The 20767-nt window shown below is 37.3% G+C and overlaps 1 protein-coding gene across 6 annotated transcripts in view; it reads left to right on the top strand.

Moving 5' to 3' along the window:
* DNM3 (dynamin 3) overlaps window positions 1-20767 on the top strand; it is a 557709-nt gene that overhangs the window by 133481 nt on the left and 403461 nt on the right. For all 6 annotated transcript variants that reach the window (XM_012000434.1, XM_012000433.1, XM_012000431.1 and 3 more), the window contains exons 3-4: window positions 9377-9526; window positions 10663-10866. In XM_012000434.1, coding sequence (XP_011855824.1) covers window positions 9377-9526; window positions 10663-10866 — 354 coding nt within the window. The remainder of the gene's footprint in view (window positions 1-9376; window positions 9527-10662; window positions 10867-20767) is intronic.

Below are 20767 nucleotides of genomic sequence, written 5' to 3'. Positions count from 1 at the left end.
GAATATAGCAGGGGTAAGACAGATAATGCTCCTGTTCTCATGGTGCTTATATTCCAGTGGATGAAGACAGACAATAAAAGACAAATACGAAAAACTTTAGACAGTGACCATGTGCACTGAAGAAAAAGAATTGGGCAATGTAATAGGATATGACTAAGAGATGCTACTTTACTTTGTCTGGTCAGGGAAACCTCTCTAGAGAGATGATATTTTGGATGAGTAAATGACAGGAAGGAGCCACACATGCAGAGATTAGAGGGATGAACATTCCAGAAGAGGAGCAGCTTATAGAGAGGCCCTGAGGTAGGAAGGGACTTGGTGCTCTTGAGCTGCGGAAGGGAGGTCATTGCAGGCAGAGTGAATGAGCAGGTAGGGTGGAGGTAGTGATAGAGATGGCATCAGAGGCAGATGGGTGGCAGACTGTATCAGACTTTCTAGAGTAGGCCAGGGTGAGGAATCTGTATTTTTCTAAATGTACTGGAAAACCAGTAAAAGTCTTTAAACAGGGGAGAAGCATGATGTGATGTATGTTTTAAGGAGATCTTTCCAGCTACTGGGTGGAGAATGGATTCAGTGGAACGAGAGTGGAGTCAGAAAGACCAGTTAGGCTATTTTTTTGGTAGTACAGGTAAGAGGTGCAGCAGGCTTAGAAGCAGCATGGCCATAGTGGAGGCAGTGAGACAGTGTTTGGAAGAGAGTTGAGGAAAGGAAGCTTTGAACAGGTGATTTTTGAGATATCTGTTAGACATCTGAGTGAAAATATCAATTAAGCATTAGAATTAGATATAGACAAATCTGGAATTCAAGGGAGAGGTGAATGTCTGAGATGTGAATTTAGAGGACATATGTAAAAAATTTTAAGGCAATGAGATTAGATGAGATCACTTAGAGAGGATAGAGATGAAAAAGAGGATAAGAAGGTCTAGAAATAACTCTGGTGCTAAGATTTGGAATGTAGTTTATCTCTTGATTGTGTTTTACGTGGAAATAAACTATGAGTATGAAATAGAGTTGATTTTTGTTATACTCTTCGAGCTCCTTTGGAAAAAAATATAGAACTAAGTTGAACTATGTAGGTATGAACAGCTGCTAGATTCTGATTGTTATTTTGGATACTTGTGGTAGAATATTCCATAAAAGTCCCCCATCTCTGGGGATTTCTGTAAGTGCTGGCCTTGGTCTTGTCCACTAGCTCTATTCTAGTTACATGGGGCCCCTTAACTTTCACTTCTTGGCTCAGCCTTATCCAGGCTTTAGAAGCAGAAGGAAACTGTAAAGGCTGTTGTTCAGCAGTAAATTTCAAGATGGCACTGATATTAATTTCTCTTGACCCTGAATACTGTTCAACTGGCTTCAGCTTTGTATCTTGACAAAACAGCTCTGCCTTCCATTCCATGACTGAATTTGCATCTTGGTTTTCAGCCTCGTTTGCATTTGGAGTTTTGTTTTAATTTCCTACTTTGTCTTGAGAGTACCAGAGCCCTGATCTTAAACCCTGGTCTGTGTCTGGTCTGATACCTGCTTGGCACCAGCTTTTTGACTTTTATGAAATCTTGGCACCCCCCAACTTACTCCCATCTCACCCTATTGTTCTTAACTCTCCTACTGAGACCTCTACCTTTTACCCACTGCAGAACTCCCTAAGGGTAATTGTTTGCTTCTTTAGATTTCCTTATTTCTTTGATTGCTAGACTTTCCCTGTTTATCTTAGCAATACAGTTGAGTTCTGTTTCATATCTGGGTCCTATGTAATTAATATATAACTAAACTAAAATTCTAGGATCTTGCCTTCAATTTGGAATGACTTGATGGGAGCATTTAGAAATTACTATTTTTAATTAACACGTAATAATTATACATATTTATGGAATATAGTGTGATATTTCAGTACATATATACCATGTGTAATGATCAAATTAGGGTAGTTAGCCTATCCATCACCTCAGACACTTAGCATTTCTTAGTGTTGGGAACATTCAAAATCTTCTCATCTAGCTATTTGAAAATGTATAATTTATTATTCTTAATTGTAGTTACCCTTCAGTGCTACACAATCCTAGAATTTACTACTCCTATCTAGCTGTACTTTTGTATCTGCTCCCCAACCTCTCCCTATCTCCTTTGCCCCCAACACCTTAAAGAACTGTTGGCTGGGCACAGTGGTTCACTCCTATAATCCAGCACTTTGAGAGGCTGAGTTGGGAACAAAATTCTCTCTTGACTTTACATACCTCTGTAGCTGCCCTCTCCCTTCTCTCCTCTTCTTTACAACAAAACTCCTTAAAGTGACTACTATTCTACTCTCTAATTCTAAGAGATCAACTTTTTTTTTAAGCTGTCACATATGAGTAAGAACATGGAGTATTTATTGGAAGCATTGTTATATCCAAAGTAGATTGCTTTAAAGAAGAAATAAATCTACAGATGTCCTTTTTTTTTTTTTTTTCTTTCTTTTTCTTTTGAGACCGAGTCTTGCTCTGTCACCCAGGCTGGAATGAGGTGGCATGATCTAGGCTCACTAAACCTCCATCTCCTAGGTTCAAGTGATTCCCCTGTCTCAGCCTCCTGAGTAGCTGGGATTACAGGCACCTGCCATCACATCTGGCTAATTTTTGTATTTTTAGTAGAGACGAGGTTTCACCATGTTGGCCAGGCTGGTCTCGAACTCCTGACCTCAGGTGATCCACCTGCCTCGGCCTCCCAAAGTGCTGGGATTATAGTTGTGAGCCACCGCGCCTGGCCTACAGATGTTCTTTACTGTAAATGTAATAGGCATTAGGGAAACATAGAAGAGTAAAATGTATCTCTGCCTTTGAGGAAATATGTTTTTAAATATAGTCATGCATCGATGCTCTATATAGCCAGTGAATTCAGCTTGTTGCATTGAAAACAGTCCCTTATGTATATGACCCCTGTACACTGTTTTCACTGGAGCCCTATGCTCACAAAACATTGCTATTAGAAATAAGAAAACTCCAATTAAAATTTTGAGGAACCTCGATTCTTAGAATAAAGATGGACAAGAGATTATGTTCTAGTGCTCTGTAATTATTCCTTTCTACTTAACCTTGATTAATTAAAAGATATATATATTTTTCCCCATGGAAGGGGCATAGTGGAAATATTTAAATTCTTACGGTCATGCTGTGCTTTTCACAGATGATTGGAACATTGTCCAAGCATAAACCCGTCTCATCCTTCCCCCAAACAATTTGTCAGTTGTTTAACCTAGCATCATTTGTGTTTCATGACCAGTAAAAATGACAGTGCTAACATATTTTAAAAGGAAATAAAAATAAAATAGAGTTATAGCTCTGATTTTTTAATATTCCCCTTTTTTCCTCCCTAATCATTCTTTGATATAGTAATGTATCTTAACCTTTGCTTCAATTGTAGGCTGTTTTTAACATTGTAAACACAGAGAAAAGAATCAAAACTAGGAGTTTTATTTTGTGAAACTAAAGACAGAAATTTTATTTTGTGAAAATGAAACATAAATTTCAATAAGACAGGTTATACTGCAACAGAAAATAATTTCGCGGATGCATTATCACGGTTTCAATGCTTACGTACACATAACCTTCATCCTTTGTATGACTTTGTGGCTAGGAGGTTTAATATACTGACTACTCACATTGATGCTGGGCTGAAGCCTCAAATTGTTTGAGGAAAAGACCATTTCATGTGCACAAATATGAAGCATTTAGAATGAAAGGAATACTGAGACCATGTCAAGAGAGCTCATGCCACTGGAAATTATACCTTTCTGTGAGAAAGAAAGTATCTCAAAACTATAAGATGAGATTGTGTAACCTTCAGACATGTTAGTTCACCATAGTATAAAAATATGGTAAACCATAGTTTACCACAGTATACCATAGTAGAAGACACACATTTAGCAGCTCTTAAAAGGTCTAGCTATTGATCAGCTGGTACAATTCGTTCTAGAGAGTCTGACTTAGATGCTAGAATTTCCTTCATCCCCAAACTACAATTATCATCATAGTGACTAGGGGATGTGGATCTGTGAATCTCTGGAGCTGGTTAGAGGATGGATTACAGGTAGCCCTTTCCTGAAAAGGCAGGTCAGCTGGTTTTGCTGAATTTTCTATCCTGTAGGTTGAATTCTTTTCCAGGAAGCTTTTGGTTCCCATAGAAAAGAGTATTTTGTGGTTCCTACCCTATTGGTTTTCCAGATATGCTGGGGCAGGTCTGAACCCCAGTGATTGACATAGATTAGACCCAAATTGTCATACCTGCTGTGATTACTCTGAGGTCACTCATTTAGGATCACTTTTTGCGTGCATGTGTGTGTGTGTATAATGTATTTTGTACTTATACAGTACTATAGTAGTATATAAACTGTATAATAGTACTTATACAGTTTAACCAGTGAGATGGTTAAATGGTTAACAAGTAAACCACCTAGTTAACCAGTAAAGATATAAAATGACCTCAGACAAATATAATCAATCCCTACAGTCCCCTGATGAATTTCACAGGCTCCCACCACCATTAGTTCTACCTATTCATCTCATCCATGCTCATTGTTCTGCCTCCTTCCTTTTCCTATGGATGCCCTGGCATGTTTGTTTGTTTCTTTCTGGCCTCCTATTCCCCTCCCATCAGACATCACTTCAGCATTTGTGTCTTCTCACTTCGCTTATCCTGGGTGTCACCATTTCAGCCTATGAACATGCCATTAATTTGCTATCTTTACAAAATTCTCTCTTAACTTTACATACCTCTGTAGCTGCCCTCTCCCTTCTCTCCTCTTCTTTACAACAAAACTCCTTAAAGAACTGTTGGCTGGGCACAGTGGTTCACTCCTATAATCCCAGCACTTTGAGAGACTGAGTTGGGAGCATGACTTGAGGCCAAAAGGTCGAAACCAGCCTGGGCAACACAGTGAGACCTCATCACTACAAAAAATAAATAAAAGTTAGCCAGATGTGATGGCACACTGTCTGTAGTCCCAGCTACTCCAGAGGCTAAGGTGGAGGCATCACTTGAGCCCAGGAGTTCGAGGCTGCAGTGTGTAATGATGGCACCACTCCACTCCAGCCTGGGTGACAGAGTGAGACCCTGTCTCAAAAAAAAAAAAAAAAAAAAAAAAAAAAAAACCAGCCCAAACAACAGAGCGAGACTCCAAAAAAAAAAAAAAAAAAAAAAGAATTATTCTATAATCAGTCTCTATTTGGTTTCTTCTCTTCTCTCTTCAACCTCCTCCTGAAGGATCCTCAAGTTGCTAAATTCTAAGATCCAGTCTTAGTCCTCCTGTTACTGGACATGTTATTGGACATGTTGTAGGCAGGGTTGGATGGAGTAGGTCTCCTCTTTTCTTGGCTTTGTTTTCCCCTTACTGTTTTCTCCTACCTTCTAAGTCTCCATTTCCTGACCCCTAAACTTTGGAAAACCCAGGGCCTGGTACTCTGACCTCTTCTATAACTCTTGCTTAGTGATCTCATCACTTGCCTGACTTGAATGACTCCCAAATATATATCTCTCACTTGGACTTCTCCGTGAACAAAAGATGCATATATCTAGCCCTGAAGACATTTTTATACGAATTAGAAAAAACTGCCCTTTCCTCAAGCACATGACTGCCATCTTCTGGAAATTTTTCAGAGTAGAGACACCTATCCAAAGACTGAATGTGAATGGTGTCTCCTTCAGCTGTGTTGTCCTCAACCTTAGAAGTGCTTTTTCTCAACTTGGCTGGGTGTGTAATGGGTATCACAAGCTTAATAGGTCCCAACCCACATCCCATCCCATCCCATCCCATCCCATCCCATCCCATCCCATCCCATCCCATCCTCTTCCCTTCAGTCTTTTCTATTTCAAACATTTTCTGGTGGCTGAGGTCAAACTCTTTGAAGTTACCCTTGATGCTTCTCTTTCTCTCATTCCCCAGCTTAAATCCTTCAGCAAATTCTGTTGGTTTTTTCTTCAAAATACATTAGAATTTAACCACTTATCACCACCCTACTGTTGTCATCCTGGTCCAAGCCTCAGCAGCTCTCCCCGGGATAATTCCAATAGCAAGCTTCCTTTCTCGCTCCTCATGTCTGTCCTCAACACAGCAGCCACAGTTGTTTCAAACCTAGGTCATAGCATGTTTCTGCTCTACCCCAAATCCTTCAGATGCTCTACCACCTCACTCAGAAAAATCAAAATCCTTAAAACGGTCCACGGGCCCTCCACATCCAGGCCTGTCTACAGCACTGGCCTTGTTTCCCACCTCCCTCCCCTCCACACCGCCTGGTGCTCCAGCCACATGGACCTGGCTCTCCCTCAACATGCCGAGCACACATCTGCTTTAGGCACTCTGCCCGGATGCCCTTCCATACCGTACGGCCTGCTGCCTTCCTTTCTTGAGTCATTGCTCAAAGGTCACTTTACCCTGTCATGGAAGCCTTCCTCATCTATACCACATAACCAAGCAACCCCCTTCCCAAAGCATTTACTATCCCCCTGCTATTTTATTTTCTCCATAGCACTTAGCATCAGACACACACATATTGTTTACTCTTTTACCTGATTAGAATTTAAGGTTCATGAGCCTAGAGACTTATTTTCCCCCCTTTACTATATCCCAATTTCTAAAACAGTTCTTGGCAAGTAGAGTGATCTCAATTAATGTTAATCAAATAAATAAATGAATACAGGTATCCTTGGATTTGTCTGGGGGACACTATCCTCAACAAGACACTGCAAATTGACCAAGGGGTTGACAAAATAAAAATACACAAAGGTTTGAGATGGTCCTGCACAATTATCATCTCTTGATTCCAAGATAAAAGTATTTTCAAGAGTTTGAGAACTCATTTAAATCTAATTTGAAAACAGCATTGATTTTACACCCTTCCGGAAGGGCATGTTTCCTACAGAGAAAGCAAGTAGGTGCCATCTAGTGGCAACAAAGGAGGTCCACATTTGTGTTAACTGGAATGTATCGATTAGCAATGATTAAAAATGTAGTTCCTGATCCAGAAGCTTATGAACTGTATGACAGAACAGTTGTGATAGCCATAAGTTCTCAAGGGTGCACTTCCCACGGAATAGGTGGCATTGAAAAAAACACAGTTCTATTTCTTCTAAATTATTTCTAATTTTTCCATTTAATTTTTGCTTGTTTTCTGGGATCTGACTTCTTTTTTTCCTTTGTTTTTCTTCCTGTTTTGTCCTCTACTTATCTATATACTCTTACATTCACATGCTACTGGCCTAAGCATTGAATGGGTAATAAAATGAAGGCTCCATCTTCTGGGAATTTATATTTTAATAAAGACACTGCCTATGAGGGTAAGTGTAGAAGAACATGCCTGATCTTGATGAACTGATCTCTTCAGGCCAGATTTCTGCAGCCTGTTGAGTCTTTACTGTTGGGTATACTTCCAGCATTAGAGGAATGAGCGTTCAGGAGACTTAGCTTGCTGTTTTTCAGAAAGTGGCACATTATATGGAGAAACTAAGATAGAAAGAGAAATACTCATGTCCATGCATGTTGTCAGGAAAGACAGAAATTAAGTCTGTCTCTGATTCTCATTCTAACATCCCAAAAGCTAGGTCATTTCAATTCTTTGGTAAATTAAAGTGGAAACTTTTTGGTCCACTTTGGGAGTCTGTGACTTTTCCAGTTCAGAGTGGCTGGGGTTGGAACTGGGAAATCTTTGCCACCAGAGGGCCCGAGTAGTGGTGAGACAAAGCAGGGTAGGGGTGTAAGGCCCAGGAAGGAGACAAACTCGGGGTGCTGACACTCACATTAATGCACACGGCCTTTTCACAGCTGAGTAGCACCAGAAGACAAAAGTTGGACCCGTGGAATATGACAAGAAAGCAGATTTCATACCAAACATAAACATTTTCCAATCAGAGTTTTTTTCCAACGAGGTCAAAGTTTCCGTTACCTATTAGTGGATGGGTCCAAGCAGAGACTGCATGACAACCTGCCAGATTTGTTGAACCTACGAAGATACTCTGATTCTCTGGAAGACCTCTCTTTCTCCCTGCTCACGTCAAAATCCTCCCTACTGTTCAATATTCTGTCCATACCCCACTTCCTTTTTTGGGTACCACAACTTAAAATCATCTTTTCTATCTCTACCTTTCCTATCATTTTAAGGGCAGCTCAGCATTTATGTTATGCTACCTGCATAATGTTTTTTCTCAGTAGTCTAATCCTTAGCTTTTTGAGTTAATGCTAACCTACTTGAAGACACGGACCCCATCTGACAGCTCTCTTGCTATTTGGCTTGACATTTCATCTCCAAGAGTGAATATTAACTGTTTGTGATGGGGAATGGTAGTAAGGCTACCAATAATTGCCTCATCTGGCTTTTTTTTTTTTTTTTTTTTTTAAGATGAGGGCTTACTTTCTTGCCCAGGCTGGAATACAGTGGCATGATCACGGCTCACTGCAGCCTCGATCTCCCTGGCTCTTATCTGGCATTTGGGTTCAAGGTGCTTAGCCATAGTCTAAGTTTAGCGGTACAATTCTTCATTGAGATATTAGATAAACTAAAATCTTTGTTGAGGTTTGTTTCTTTGTTAGATTTATACTCATTTTAAAAAATCTAATAGTACTGTACTAGCTTTTCTTTTAAATTGTGGTGTTTTTCATATACCTGATTTCTCTCAAAGTAGGTATAGAAATTGATAATACAACACTTTGTAGGATGTTACTGAAATTTAAAAAACCCAGTTTTGTTATTTATGTAGTTATTTTAGTGTTTTTCCCTCTGCTGAGGGATTTTTTAAAAATTTTAGATTACAGGTAAATATTTTCTTTGATATAATACTTTATAACTTTTTTGCCTTGAGAAATTGTCTTTATACAAGCTGATGTCGTATTTTCAATAGTATGTTTTTAAGCTAAAGGATTCCATATATTATTTATTTTTAACAAATTAATTAAATGATTCCCCCTAACTTATTTTACCTTCTGAAGATATATTTATATAACTTGGCATTCCCTCCTGATGAAATGGTGATACTGAAGAGGGAAATGCTAACAGAACTCAGTGGTATCCTAGATCTGATGTTTTTAACAATCAGGTGCTGTTGTTTGCTTTATCATTTGGACAGCCAAAATTTTCTTTAAATTATTTAATAGGCTTTGTGGTTTAGGGACTGGTTATAGTATTTAATTGCTCAACTGAAAATTAGCAAATTTAGCATCTATAGCATCTGTACTATGTTTAATATTTCTGAAGTATTAATTGTGATTCTTAGTAACTACTGTGTTCTGTGGGATGTTCATGAGGGATGAAGAGAGAATATCGGATAATTTGACTTATAATTAAAGAAACATTTTTTATAATTATGGCAAAAATGCATGAATTTAAGTCGTGTCATTTTGGGTTTATTTTTGTAGAATATGCTGAGTTTCTACATTGCAAAGGAAAGAAATTTACAGATTTTGATGAAGTTCGGCATGAGATTGAAGCAGAAACAGATCGCGTGACTGGAATGAATAAAGGCATTTCCTCCATACCCATTAATTTACGAGTCTATTCCCCACATGGTAAGTAAAATAATAAAATTCCAAATTCTTCTCCCCAAACATTTTTACTACATTAATTAACATACATCATTTGTACAGAAGATACAAACAGTGCTGGCTTTCTAGGGTATCCTTTGGATACTGCCCATTAATGTTATGGTTCAAAGAGCTCTTAGAACATTTAAGGAGAGGGAGGAGGAGATGACTTTAATAAAAACAGAATTGAGTTAGTCATTAAATATTTTTTCTTCATTTTCATAATAAGCTTTTAGAATTTGAGAAGGGTATGTATGAAAACTTCCATTTTTCAGTCTTTGCTGAAATCTTAGAGGTACATGTTACTATGGTTGCATCCTCCCCTATTGGATTTCTTGCAGCCATATATAGTCCTATTTATTTTCTTCCTGAGAAATCAGCTCTGAGTTTTCCCCCCAGACTATCGGTAGAAACTTATAAATTAGATAACCAATCCATAAAGTGTGATGGGAAATAGCCTCTATGCTGACTAAATTTTTAGTGGGCAAATTTTCATTTCTTATTCCCTACTTAGCTCTATTGCTTTTAAAACAGAATATAAATGACATAAGCTCAATTAGGACTTCCCAAGGGTACTTGGTGCCAACATTGTTTGTACAGAGAGGTTGGGCTAGAGTCATGTTGTTGCTGACTCTGTTCATACAGCTAATTCAGTAAACCCAGGGCACCACGAATGGCTAACAGCTTTCTACTAGGCTAAGTGGTTAACTTTCTATAAAAAACATATGATACTTTTTAAGGAAAGGGCAAATCTTACCCTGCGAGTTTTTATACCACTTGAAGGCGATGTACAAGACTGGCAGACAGCATATGCATTTTTCGTTTGGTGTTTTAATTATAACCCCCTAGTTACAGATATGACAGCTTTCTGAGCAAACTGTTAGGCATGCAAATCAGTGCCTTTCAAATTATGTTAAAGTGATCATTTGGCATAGCACAATCATATCATAAAATTAGAGAAAACTAGCAAAACCATTTTTATTTTATGCTTTTTATTCTTCACACATGGGTTTGAGTTGTTCAGATACACAATGTAGAAAGCTGAGCTAAGTGACAAATGGTTCTGTGTTATCTTTTAGCATTGAAGGTGTATGTAAGACTCTTTTATCCTTTCCACACAGTGTTAAATCTAACCCTTATTGATCTACCTGGAATAACCAAAGTGCCCGTGGGAGATCAGCCACCAGATATTGAGTATCAGATCAGAGAAATGATTATGCAGTTCATCACGAGGGAGAACTGTCTGATTTTAGCTGTTACTCCAGCCAATACTGATCTTGCAAACTCAGATGCGCTGAAGCTAGCTAAAGAAGTTGATCCTCAAGGTGAGTGTGTGACTACTAAGATGAGAGGGAATTAAAGTGTCAGGAGTTTTGGTATCTTTAAAGGTAACACAAATTCTCAAGACTCGATTTCATTATAAATAAATTAGGCATTGTTAATATTGTTAAACCTTTTGTATTTTAAATACAAATTCAGTATTTAATATTAAAAATAATTTAGTAAAGATTTACTAAAATAATGAAATTTATATAGTCAAAACCTATATAAATCTAAGAATAATGAGATCAAGAAAATAGGCATTTCTAAGCCTCATGGGCTATGTATTTTAAAAAGTTGATAAAGTAAACTTCTGGTACAGCAGAATTCAGACAATCTACTAATATTATGAGTTACCTGCATATACTCCCAATGAAAAGTCTCTCTGTGTTTTTTCTTTGTCTTGTTTCTTTAAAATAGGAAGCTCTATTAATGCATGTAAGATATTATTTAGTTTATAATTATTTGAGAACCAATATATATAAAAGCAGGGATTTATTTGTTATTGCCATCTCAAAATCCAGAAAAGTTCCTTTCTTAGGCGGATGTTTTAGCTTTTTATTTCTCTGAGTTGAATAATGACAGTTTATCATCAGAGACCTCAATGCTGGCCTCGGTGTGTGTCTGTTTAAAGTGACCGCGGGGCCGGGTACAGTGGCTCACGCCTGTAATCCCAGCACTTTGGGAGGCTGAGGCAGGTGGATCACGAGGTCAGGAGTTTAAGACCAGTCTGGCCAAGATGGTGAAACCCCATCTCTACTAAAAATACAAAAATTAGCTGGGCGTGGTGATGGGCGCCTACAATCCCAGCTACTTGGGAGGTTGAGGCAGAGGATTGGAATTGCTTGAACCCGGGAGGTGGAGGTTGCAGTGAGCTGAGGTCGCACCATTGCACTCCAGCCTGGGCGACACAGCAAGAGAGCAAGACTCCATCTCAAAAAAAAAAAAAAATAATAAAATAATAATAATAATAATAAAGTGATTGCGGAAGGGCATTTAGTGATGTGCCCTTTTAATACGGAGATGCATGTACTTCAATTTTAGGAATTTTTCTTTGTTTCATAATTAATTGCCCCAATTTTCTTTGTTCTTTTTATCTGTAGTTCTTATTATTAGCAGGTTAGAACTCCTGAATGAATCCTTTATTTCAATCTTTCTTTTCTATAATCTATTTCTTGTCTTTTTGTTCTACTTTTAGCAAGATTTACTCAACTTTATCTTCTGCTTTTCCGATTCATTTTAAAAGTTCATTTTTTTTTACTTAGTGAATGTTATTTTTATTTTTAAAAATAGCATCTTGTTCTTGTTTTCACAAATACAATATCTTCCTCCAAGGATTTTAGTGAGAGCTTTTTGAAGGTTTTCTTTTGTAATCTACATTGTCTGAGTCCATTGTTTTCTGATTGTTTGTTTTTGTTTCTGTCTTTGATGTTAGAGACCTTTTTCAAATGTTTGTCGATCTTTTGCCACTTGTTCATGCATGAAAGTGGAGCACCAAAAGCTAATTTGTGTACATGAGAGGGATTCATTGACCAGTGGGTTTTCCCGTGGAGTAGCTGTGCTGAGAGTTGACCATTTTGTTAGGAGACTTCCTCAATCGTTAGGTTCTAAGAGTATTTTCTCCTGAGCTGCTCCGGTATAAGCCTGATGTCTAGTGTTCTTGGAGCCAAGAATTGGTGGGGCAGGGGATGGAGTGGGAGGAGGTTGGTTCTTACTATTCAGTGTGTACACTTTTAATTAATCCTCTGCTTTCATAATGGCATTCCTGAAAGTTTTCTGGAGTCCAGAGTCCCTCTGGTTCAACCTCTTTTGAAGCACGTCTTCAGTACTCTGCTGAGGTGGAGGAAGGGTAGCTATGTGGGTGTGTCCTCTAGGAGCCTTCAGTCAATTCTTTTATTTTCAGCTCCTTCTATACCCTAGCATTGGTTCTTCAATTCTTGGGCCTTTGCATAATTCTGCAATGGTAACTGTTTTTTTTCTTCTTGGTTTCCTCCACCATCCCTGAAACTGGGTCTTATAACAAAGCAGGTAGAGGCTCCAGGTGGCAAGTTAGGACCATCACCAGGACTCCCTTTACAGCATCAGTGACTTGGAAGAGTCAGATTATAAACTGGGACTGGAATCTAGTCATAAAAATGGTGCTGAACCATTCCTGTCTTACAGCCTTCTTATCCCATAGGAGATTGAGCCATGGTTGTCAGATTGGGACAGAGAGAGTCATACCATCAGTGAATTCTAGTGAGTTCGGCCCAGTCACATTCCTGAAGAGTCCATGTAGAAAACAAACTCAGCTTCTCCTACTATACTTTCAAACATGCTTCTGACTCCAGATGTGTGGTGATTTCTTTGACTGCAAACAAACAATTGATTCTTTTCTGCAGCAGACATCAGCTAGGTATCCTCTGATTAAATTCAATTCTTATACTGTTTACCTGGAAATAGCATCAGATCACACTTGTTGAGGGTTCAGTCCTACAAGACCAGCCCCACTTCTGATGCCAGTCACAAGATCCAGGTTGTTTACCCTGTGCTCTGACCGACTGGCTGTAAATTGGGGTTTCTACAACCTTCTTCTTTTGTGTTCTATTAATTTGCTAGAGGGGCTCACAGAACTCAAGAGAAACAGTTCTTTGTTATAAAGAATATTACAAGGGATACAGATGAAGAGATGCATAGGGCAGTGTATGAGAAGTGATGTGGAGCTTTCATGTTCTCTCTGGGCATACCACCCTCTAGAAACCTCTGCATGTCCAGCTATCCAGAAGCTCTCAGAACCCAGTCCATTTTGGATTTTTACAGAAGCTTCATTATGTAGGCATGATTGATTAAATCATCAGTTATGGTGATCAACTTAAGCTTCAGCCCCTCATCCCTCCTAGGAGGTCATGCCTGTTCTTTCTAGTGACCAGTCCACGTGCTGAAGCTATCCAGGAGCTGCCAGCCACTTACCAACCCATTAGCCTACAAAAAGATATTTATCACTTTGAAGATTCCAAGGACTTTAGTAGTTGTATGCTGCGGAATAGGGATGAAGATTAAAAATGCATACCACAACATGACAATCCAGATGAAGCTTCATGGAGTACCGCAAATGATACCATTCAGTCCCTGATTTCTCTTTTGCCCCACCTTGGTTCAGCCTCCTTGAAATTGTTTCTTTTTTAAGATAAATTCTTTTCACAGGTGACAAGATGGCTGTAGATATCCTGCCTCACATCCTCACAACTTCAAATCTAGTAGAAGAAAAGCCATTGGAGGATATTTTGTGTGTATTATGAATTTTATAATAAATATAAACTAAAAAATTAGGCCAACTAATAAATCTTGTAAAGTGGTTTCTTAAAATTGGTTTAACATATTCATGCTGTATTTTACCCCTGTTGTGCACATGGGGAATATTAATGGGCAGTAACTACATCTCATTTCTCAGGCTTTTCAAAAGAAGATTCATTTATGACCTAAAATAATAACTCATGTGATCACAGATCATTAGGTGAGAGCAATGAATGTTTGTGGAGGGAGTCATCAGTTTGCCAGAAAGGAATCAATCTCCATAATGTCATTCCCAGTATATTCGACGTGTTGTTATAGCATAAGGAAAATACAGCATTGACTGTCAGTCAGGAGTGTGTCATTTTATGCCACAAATCTACTACAGAAAGTCAACTGAGATTAAAAAAAATATATATCATAGGCTTGGCTTATTTACAAGCTCATTTTTATTAGATGCCACTTAGAAATTGTCATGTAAATGTTCATGAACTTACCTAAAATAAATCTCCTTTTTTGTGGATCATTAGAAGTTCTGCCCCACCATTTACAGACTTACTTGTCCCCAGTTTTTATATTCTATATATGGTGGTCCCAAGAGGAGACTTTTGAAAGTTTTGGTAGGAGTCATTACTGATGAGATAGAATTTATGTGTGTTATTTTGCCATTGGTTTTGTGTATGACCTGTGTTTTTTTGTTTCTCTATTTCTCTGTTACTATCTTCTTTTGTGTTAAATATTTATTTTCTAGTATATAATTTTAATTCCTTGGTCATTAATTTTACTTTTTTTGTTATTTTCTTAGTGGTTGCCATAGGATTACAATTAACATCTTAATTGATAACAATCTAGTTTGGATCAATACCAACTTAATTTCAATAATACACAACATTTTGCTCCTATATTAAAGCTCCACTCCCTCCCCTTCCTATGTGCTATTATTGTCATACAAATCACAACTTTATACAATACATGCCTATCAACACAGAAATATAATTATAGCTTTATATGATTGTCTTTTAAATCAGATGTGAGAAAAAAGAGTTACAAACAAAAATATGTTTGTATTGTCTATTATGTTTAACTATGTAGTTAACTTTACTGGTGTTCTTCAGTTTTTTCTGGGTGTTTGAGTTACTGTCCAGTGTCCTTTTATTTCTGCCTGAAAGGCTCTCATTAGTATTTATTGTAGGCTATGTCTGTCAGTAAGGGATTCTCTTGGTTTTTGTTTATCTTGGAATGTCTTAATTTCTCCTTAAATTTTGAAGGAGAATTTTTACTTCTTTTCCTTTTGTCAATTTGAGCATGTCATCCCACTACCATCTGACTTCCATGGTCAAAATTCAGCTGTTAATCTCATTGAGGATCCCTTGAACATGATTTTCTTCTCTCTTCCTGCTTTTAAGATTCTCTCTCTCTCTCTCTTTTTTTTTTTTTTTTTGTCTTTTGGCAGTTTGATTATGATATCTGTAGGTACAGATCTTGTTGAGTTTATCCTACTTGGAGTTTGTTGACCTTCTTGGATGTGTAGATTAATGCTTTTTAAATCAAATTTAAGAAATTTTCAGCCATTATTTCTTCAACGATTCTTTCTTCCTCTTTCCCTCCTCTTTTCTTTCTGAGAATCACATTATGTGTATGTTGGTATGATGTTTTCACATATCTCTGAGACTTTGTTCATGTTTCTTCATTCTTTCTTTTGTCTTTCTTTTCCTTAGACTGGGAGGAACAATCTCAATTGATCTGTCTTCAAGTTTGCTGATTCTTTCTGCCTATTCAGATCTGCTATTAAATCTCTATAGTGAATTTTTAAATTTCAGTTATTTTATCTCCAGATTTTCTATTTGGTTCTTTTTTTAAAAAAATAATATCTATATCCTTACTGATATCCTATATTTGGTGAAACATTATTCTCATACATTGTGTTTGTTCTTTAGATTATTAATTTTTTTTGGTTTTTAAAACGTATTTAAAATAGATGATTTAAAGTCTTTGTCTAGTAATTTCAATTTCTGGACTTTTTCAGGGACAGTTTCTATTGACTGTATGTTTTCTTTTGGGTGGAACATACTTTCTTTGCATATGTTAAAATTTTTTTTTTGTTGAAAATGAGATATTTAAATAATGTGATGTGGCAGCACTAGAAACCAGATTCCTCTCTCCATCCAAGTTTTCGTTGCTATTTAATGTTGTTGCCGCAGGTGCTATTTATTTGGTTACTAATTTTCATGAACCAATTCTGTAAGTCTATATTCTTTGTTGTGTGTGGCCACTTAAGTCTTTGCTCAGCTTCATTTTTTTAGTGGTCAGGACAGAGATTTTCTTAAATACCAGAGCCAGTAGATCTCTAAACATTTACCAAAGCTCTCAATGTGCATTTTGGGGTATGGCTTCAATGCTGAGGCAGGCAGTTTACAACTCTGCCTTAATCCTAACTTCCTGCCTGTGCAGAGCCTCAAGGTGAGCTAGAGGTGAGAGTTTAGGATCTTCTGAGGTCTTTGCTGTGCCTGCACAAAACCCCAAGCATGCATGTGGCTTTCTAGATTCTAGATTGTACATATATACAAAATTTTCAATGACCTTTGTGGCCGTCTCATTCCTAAGCTTTTCCTTTTAAGTTTTTTGGTTAGTTTTTTTCTTTTCTTTTTTTTTTTTTTTTGCCCCAATTTTTATTGCTGCTTGAGACCTGTGATGTTGAACAATTGCCACTGATTATTTTTGACAAATATTTTCTGGGGAAAAAGGCTTTTCGCACTGAATAAGCTCTGAGTCAGGTCAAATAAAGAAAAGTCCTGTGAACGAGGGTTTTTAGGGAACTGCTAGACAGGTTAAATAATTACAATTGTCTGAAAATTGTAATTTTGATGTTCTCCAACCCCATTCTGTCACCTTCAGGAGTTTCTAGGCTTCTGATTTTCACCGTGATTGTGGAGTTTTTGTTTTCAAGACTACTGTAGAGATGAGAGGGGTATGGGCATAGGGCAAGTTCAAACACCACATGGCTTGTTGTTCTTACTGAAATCCAGGGTTTTTTTTTTTTGAAATGGATTTTTTGCTCTTGTTGCCCAGGCTGGAGTGCAATGGCACGGTCTCGACTCACTGCAACCTCTGCCTCCTGGGTTCAAGTGATTCTCCTGCCTTGGCCTCCCAAGTAGCTGGGATTACAGGCATGTGCCACCACCCCCGGCCAATTTTTTGCATTTAGTGGAGACGGGGTTTCACCATGTTGGTCAGGCTGGTCTCATGCTCCTGACCTCGAGTGATCCACCTGCCTCAGCCTCCCAAAGTGTTGGGATTACAGGTGTGAGACACTGTGCTTGGCCAGAAATCCAGGTGTTTTTTTTTTTTTTTTTTTTTTGAATATTTACTCCTTAGATTATTGTAAGCCTTTGGTTAATTTCCAGGGTTCTGAAACAGTTGGCTTTAACAATTTTTGCCTGTTCTTTCTTACTGCGTTTATGGAGAAGTGGTCTTTTCAGAGGTCCTTATTCCAGAATTCCCATTTATATTCCTCATTCTGGTCCTATACAACTATAATAACAAGAAACTTTTCATATAACAGTCATTGGAGTTGGGATGGTGAGGGCAATCTGGTTATGACATCTGTTACCCTGTTGGTCTTCAGGAATGATTTGGCTGTCTGTGAAAGTGGCCTGTTCTCACTACTTAATGTACATCTTTTTTGATATTTTGCCCTTGGCTAAACAGGATGACCTATTTAGATAATAGAGGACCATTCTTCATTCTTTATTTATCTGAATTAGAATCTTATCCACCAAGGTACATAATTATCATTTTCTGAGAGGTAGTGTATTTTAGGCAGTAGCTACTTTGTACTAAATTAAATCTTTTTGACATAGACAGGCAATTTTCACCTAAATGGGATTTGAATATATTTGAATATATACTTAGGAAGACAGCTCATGTTGATAAGTTAATTATAAATTATTTGCATAATAATATTCAGATTGAAAACTTCTATAAAATAAGTATTATTAAATGTTGAGATATATTTATATATGTTTTATATTAAGTTTCATGTGAAATTATTCTCTCAGCATATGTAGAATGTCACAAATTTGTGGCTAGACAAAGTTCAAGCTCATCTTTTGCATCATTTATGAAAAATGGTTTTACTGAGTAAAAGAGTTTTTAGTATAATTTCAAGGGGAATGGCTATATAATTTGAAATGTCAAACTCCTAGCCATCGGAATTATATGATGTTTTGAATATATTTTTCTCTGTATAGTGGTTTTTACTTTTCAAAGTGCTCTTACTTTTGCTTTAGTTTCACAAGAATACTGGAGGTTGGTATGGGTGAGGTCCTATTTTGGGGTAAGGAAGTTTATCTAGGTGATATATTCAGTGGTTGAATAACATACCTGTAAACACACCATGTGCGTATGGTATAGCCCTTCCCCTCCTCCTCCAGTACGTTTTCCACTTCATCAGACCATTCCTCTGCTAGTTGCCTTATTAAATGATGTAGATAAAAATAAACACAGGGCTTGGAAGCAGATCCATCACATCCTGATTGTGTGTCCTTGGGCAAGTTATTTAACTTATTTGAACCTTATTACTTAATCTGTAAAATGAAGTGAAATTATCATAACCCTTACCTCAAAAGGTTGCTATAATAATTAAGATAAATTATTATAAAGATAATAATAATTGGATCGGTGTGGTGGCTCACAGCCATAATTCTAACACTTTGGGAGGCCGAGGTGGGCAGATTGCTTGAGCTCAGGGGTTCAAGACCAGCCTGGGCAACATGTGAAACCCCGTCTTCTGAGAGGTAGTGTATTTTAGGCAGTAACTAAAATATAAAAAAATTATAAAAAAATAAAAAATATAAAAAAATTAGCGGGATGTGGTGGTGCATGCCTGTAGTCCCACCTTCTTGGGAGACTAAAGTGGGAGGATTATATGAGCACAGGAGGTCGAGGCTGTGGTGTGATGTGATCACACTACCGCACTCCAGCCTAGGTGACAGAGTGAGACCTTGTCTCAAAAAATAAAAAAACAAAAAACCACCTACTCGAAATAGCTAACCAAATGCTAGCAGTTATTTTCCTCTTGAAAAGAATTAAAGGAAACTTTACCAGGCTTTGTTATTTTATTTGTTGTATATAACTTGTAGATTTAATATACTTTTCTTTAAAGCAGTTATATTTCATAATTCAATTTCATAATTTCATATATATTTCATAATTCATATTCATATAATTCATAATTCATATATTTCATAATTAAAACTACCACACCAGTGTGATTTAATGAGGCTTGATAATACAAAAAAAGAATTGTAATAAAATTGTTTTGAATATTTTAATAATGTGTTATGCAATAAGCATAATTTCAGATTCATCTGCAAATTGCTAGATTAACTATAGGTGAAAGAAGGTCTTAGGGAGGTTGGGGCTGGGGTGGCATAGAAGGAGGATTTTCCTGAGCTTGGCTTGATTTGTTTCAGGATTATGCTAGCTGCTGCTCATGGATTTAGAGTAAACGAGCAGACTAAGATTCCTAGCACAGTCTCGCTGCAGAGGGAGCTTTCAGTGCTTTCTCAAAGGAGCACTTCCTCCAGCTATTTTGTTTGTTTATTTATTTATTTATTTATTGGCACCCCAGATGGGACAGGAACCCTTCAGCTATTTACAATCCTGCTCATATACATTAACAATTCAGTCACTCCCTTTTTTAGTTCATTAATTTGTTGCTTCAAAGACATTTATCAGGCATCTGTTGAGCCAGCAAAACACTCCTGGTCAGTCATGTAAATTCAATGTGCTGTATGTACCACCTGGTAGGACACTACACTAGGCAGGTGCTCAGTGCATGTTTCTGATTATCTTCTTGTTTCTTCACCATTCTAAAAAATAGGCTATTTGTTTACATGGCATCTTGTGTGTGGAAAGTCACAGAAGTCCCTGGATGATCAGCTTTATGAAATGAACATTTTCATGTTTTAGGGGATGTGGTTTGGCCCACAGCATATATTAATTCAAGTGAAATGAGTTGTGTAATAACACCATGTGTCATATGTTATAATCCCAAGTATGCCAGTCAGGTGGTATCACCGCAGTTTTCTGTAGGTGGAATTGAGCTAGAGAGGTCTTGGAACTTGATCACTGTCAAGCAGCTGGCAAGAGGCAGATGCATGATATAAGTGCCTGTCTCAGATGCCAATAGTGCTAATTCTTTCCATTATATCATCTATCTCTCTCTGTTTTAAGCACTTTATTCAGCAATAATCATGAACACATGTTAGAATTTATGTGTATGTATATATATATATATATATATTATATATATATAAAAAGCCCAAATAATGAAATTTTATAGTACTAAATATGGTGAAACACTGTTAAAGTTACACTGTGGTTTGCTCTAAACTTCTAGAGCAAATATTGTAAATCCAGGAGAACCAATTGGTTTAGGAGTTCACACTTATGTTACTACATGAATGCTTCTTGATTACTTCCCCAAAGCATTCAGTCAGCATCGTCTTCAATTGGTTTAATGTAATTTTCACTTTTCCATATCAGTTATTAATATGGCTATGTTGCTTTAATTAATTTTAAAAGATTATTCTGGTTGCTTGTTCATTTATTTAACAAATAATGAATGCGCAC

The sequence above is a fragment of the Mandrillus leucophaeus genome, unplaced genomic scaffold, assembly GCF_000951045.1.
Source record: "Mandrillus leucophaeus isolate KB7577 unplaced genomic scaffold, Mleu.le_1.0 Scaffold629, whole genome shotgun sequence".
Classification (NCBI taxonomy): Eukaryota; Metazoa; Chordata; class Mammalia; order Primates; family Cercopithecidae; genus Mandrillus; species Mandrillus leucophaeus.
This window is presented reverse-complemented; position numbering and strand designations above follow the sequence as displayed.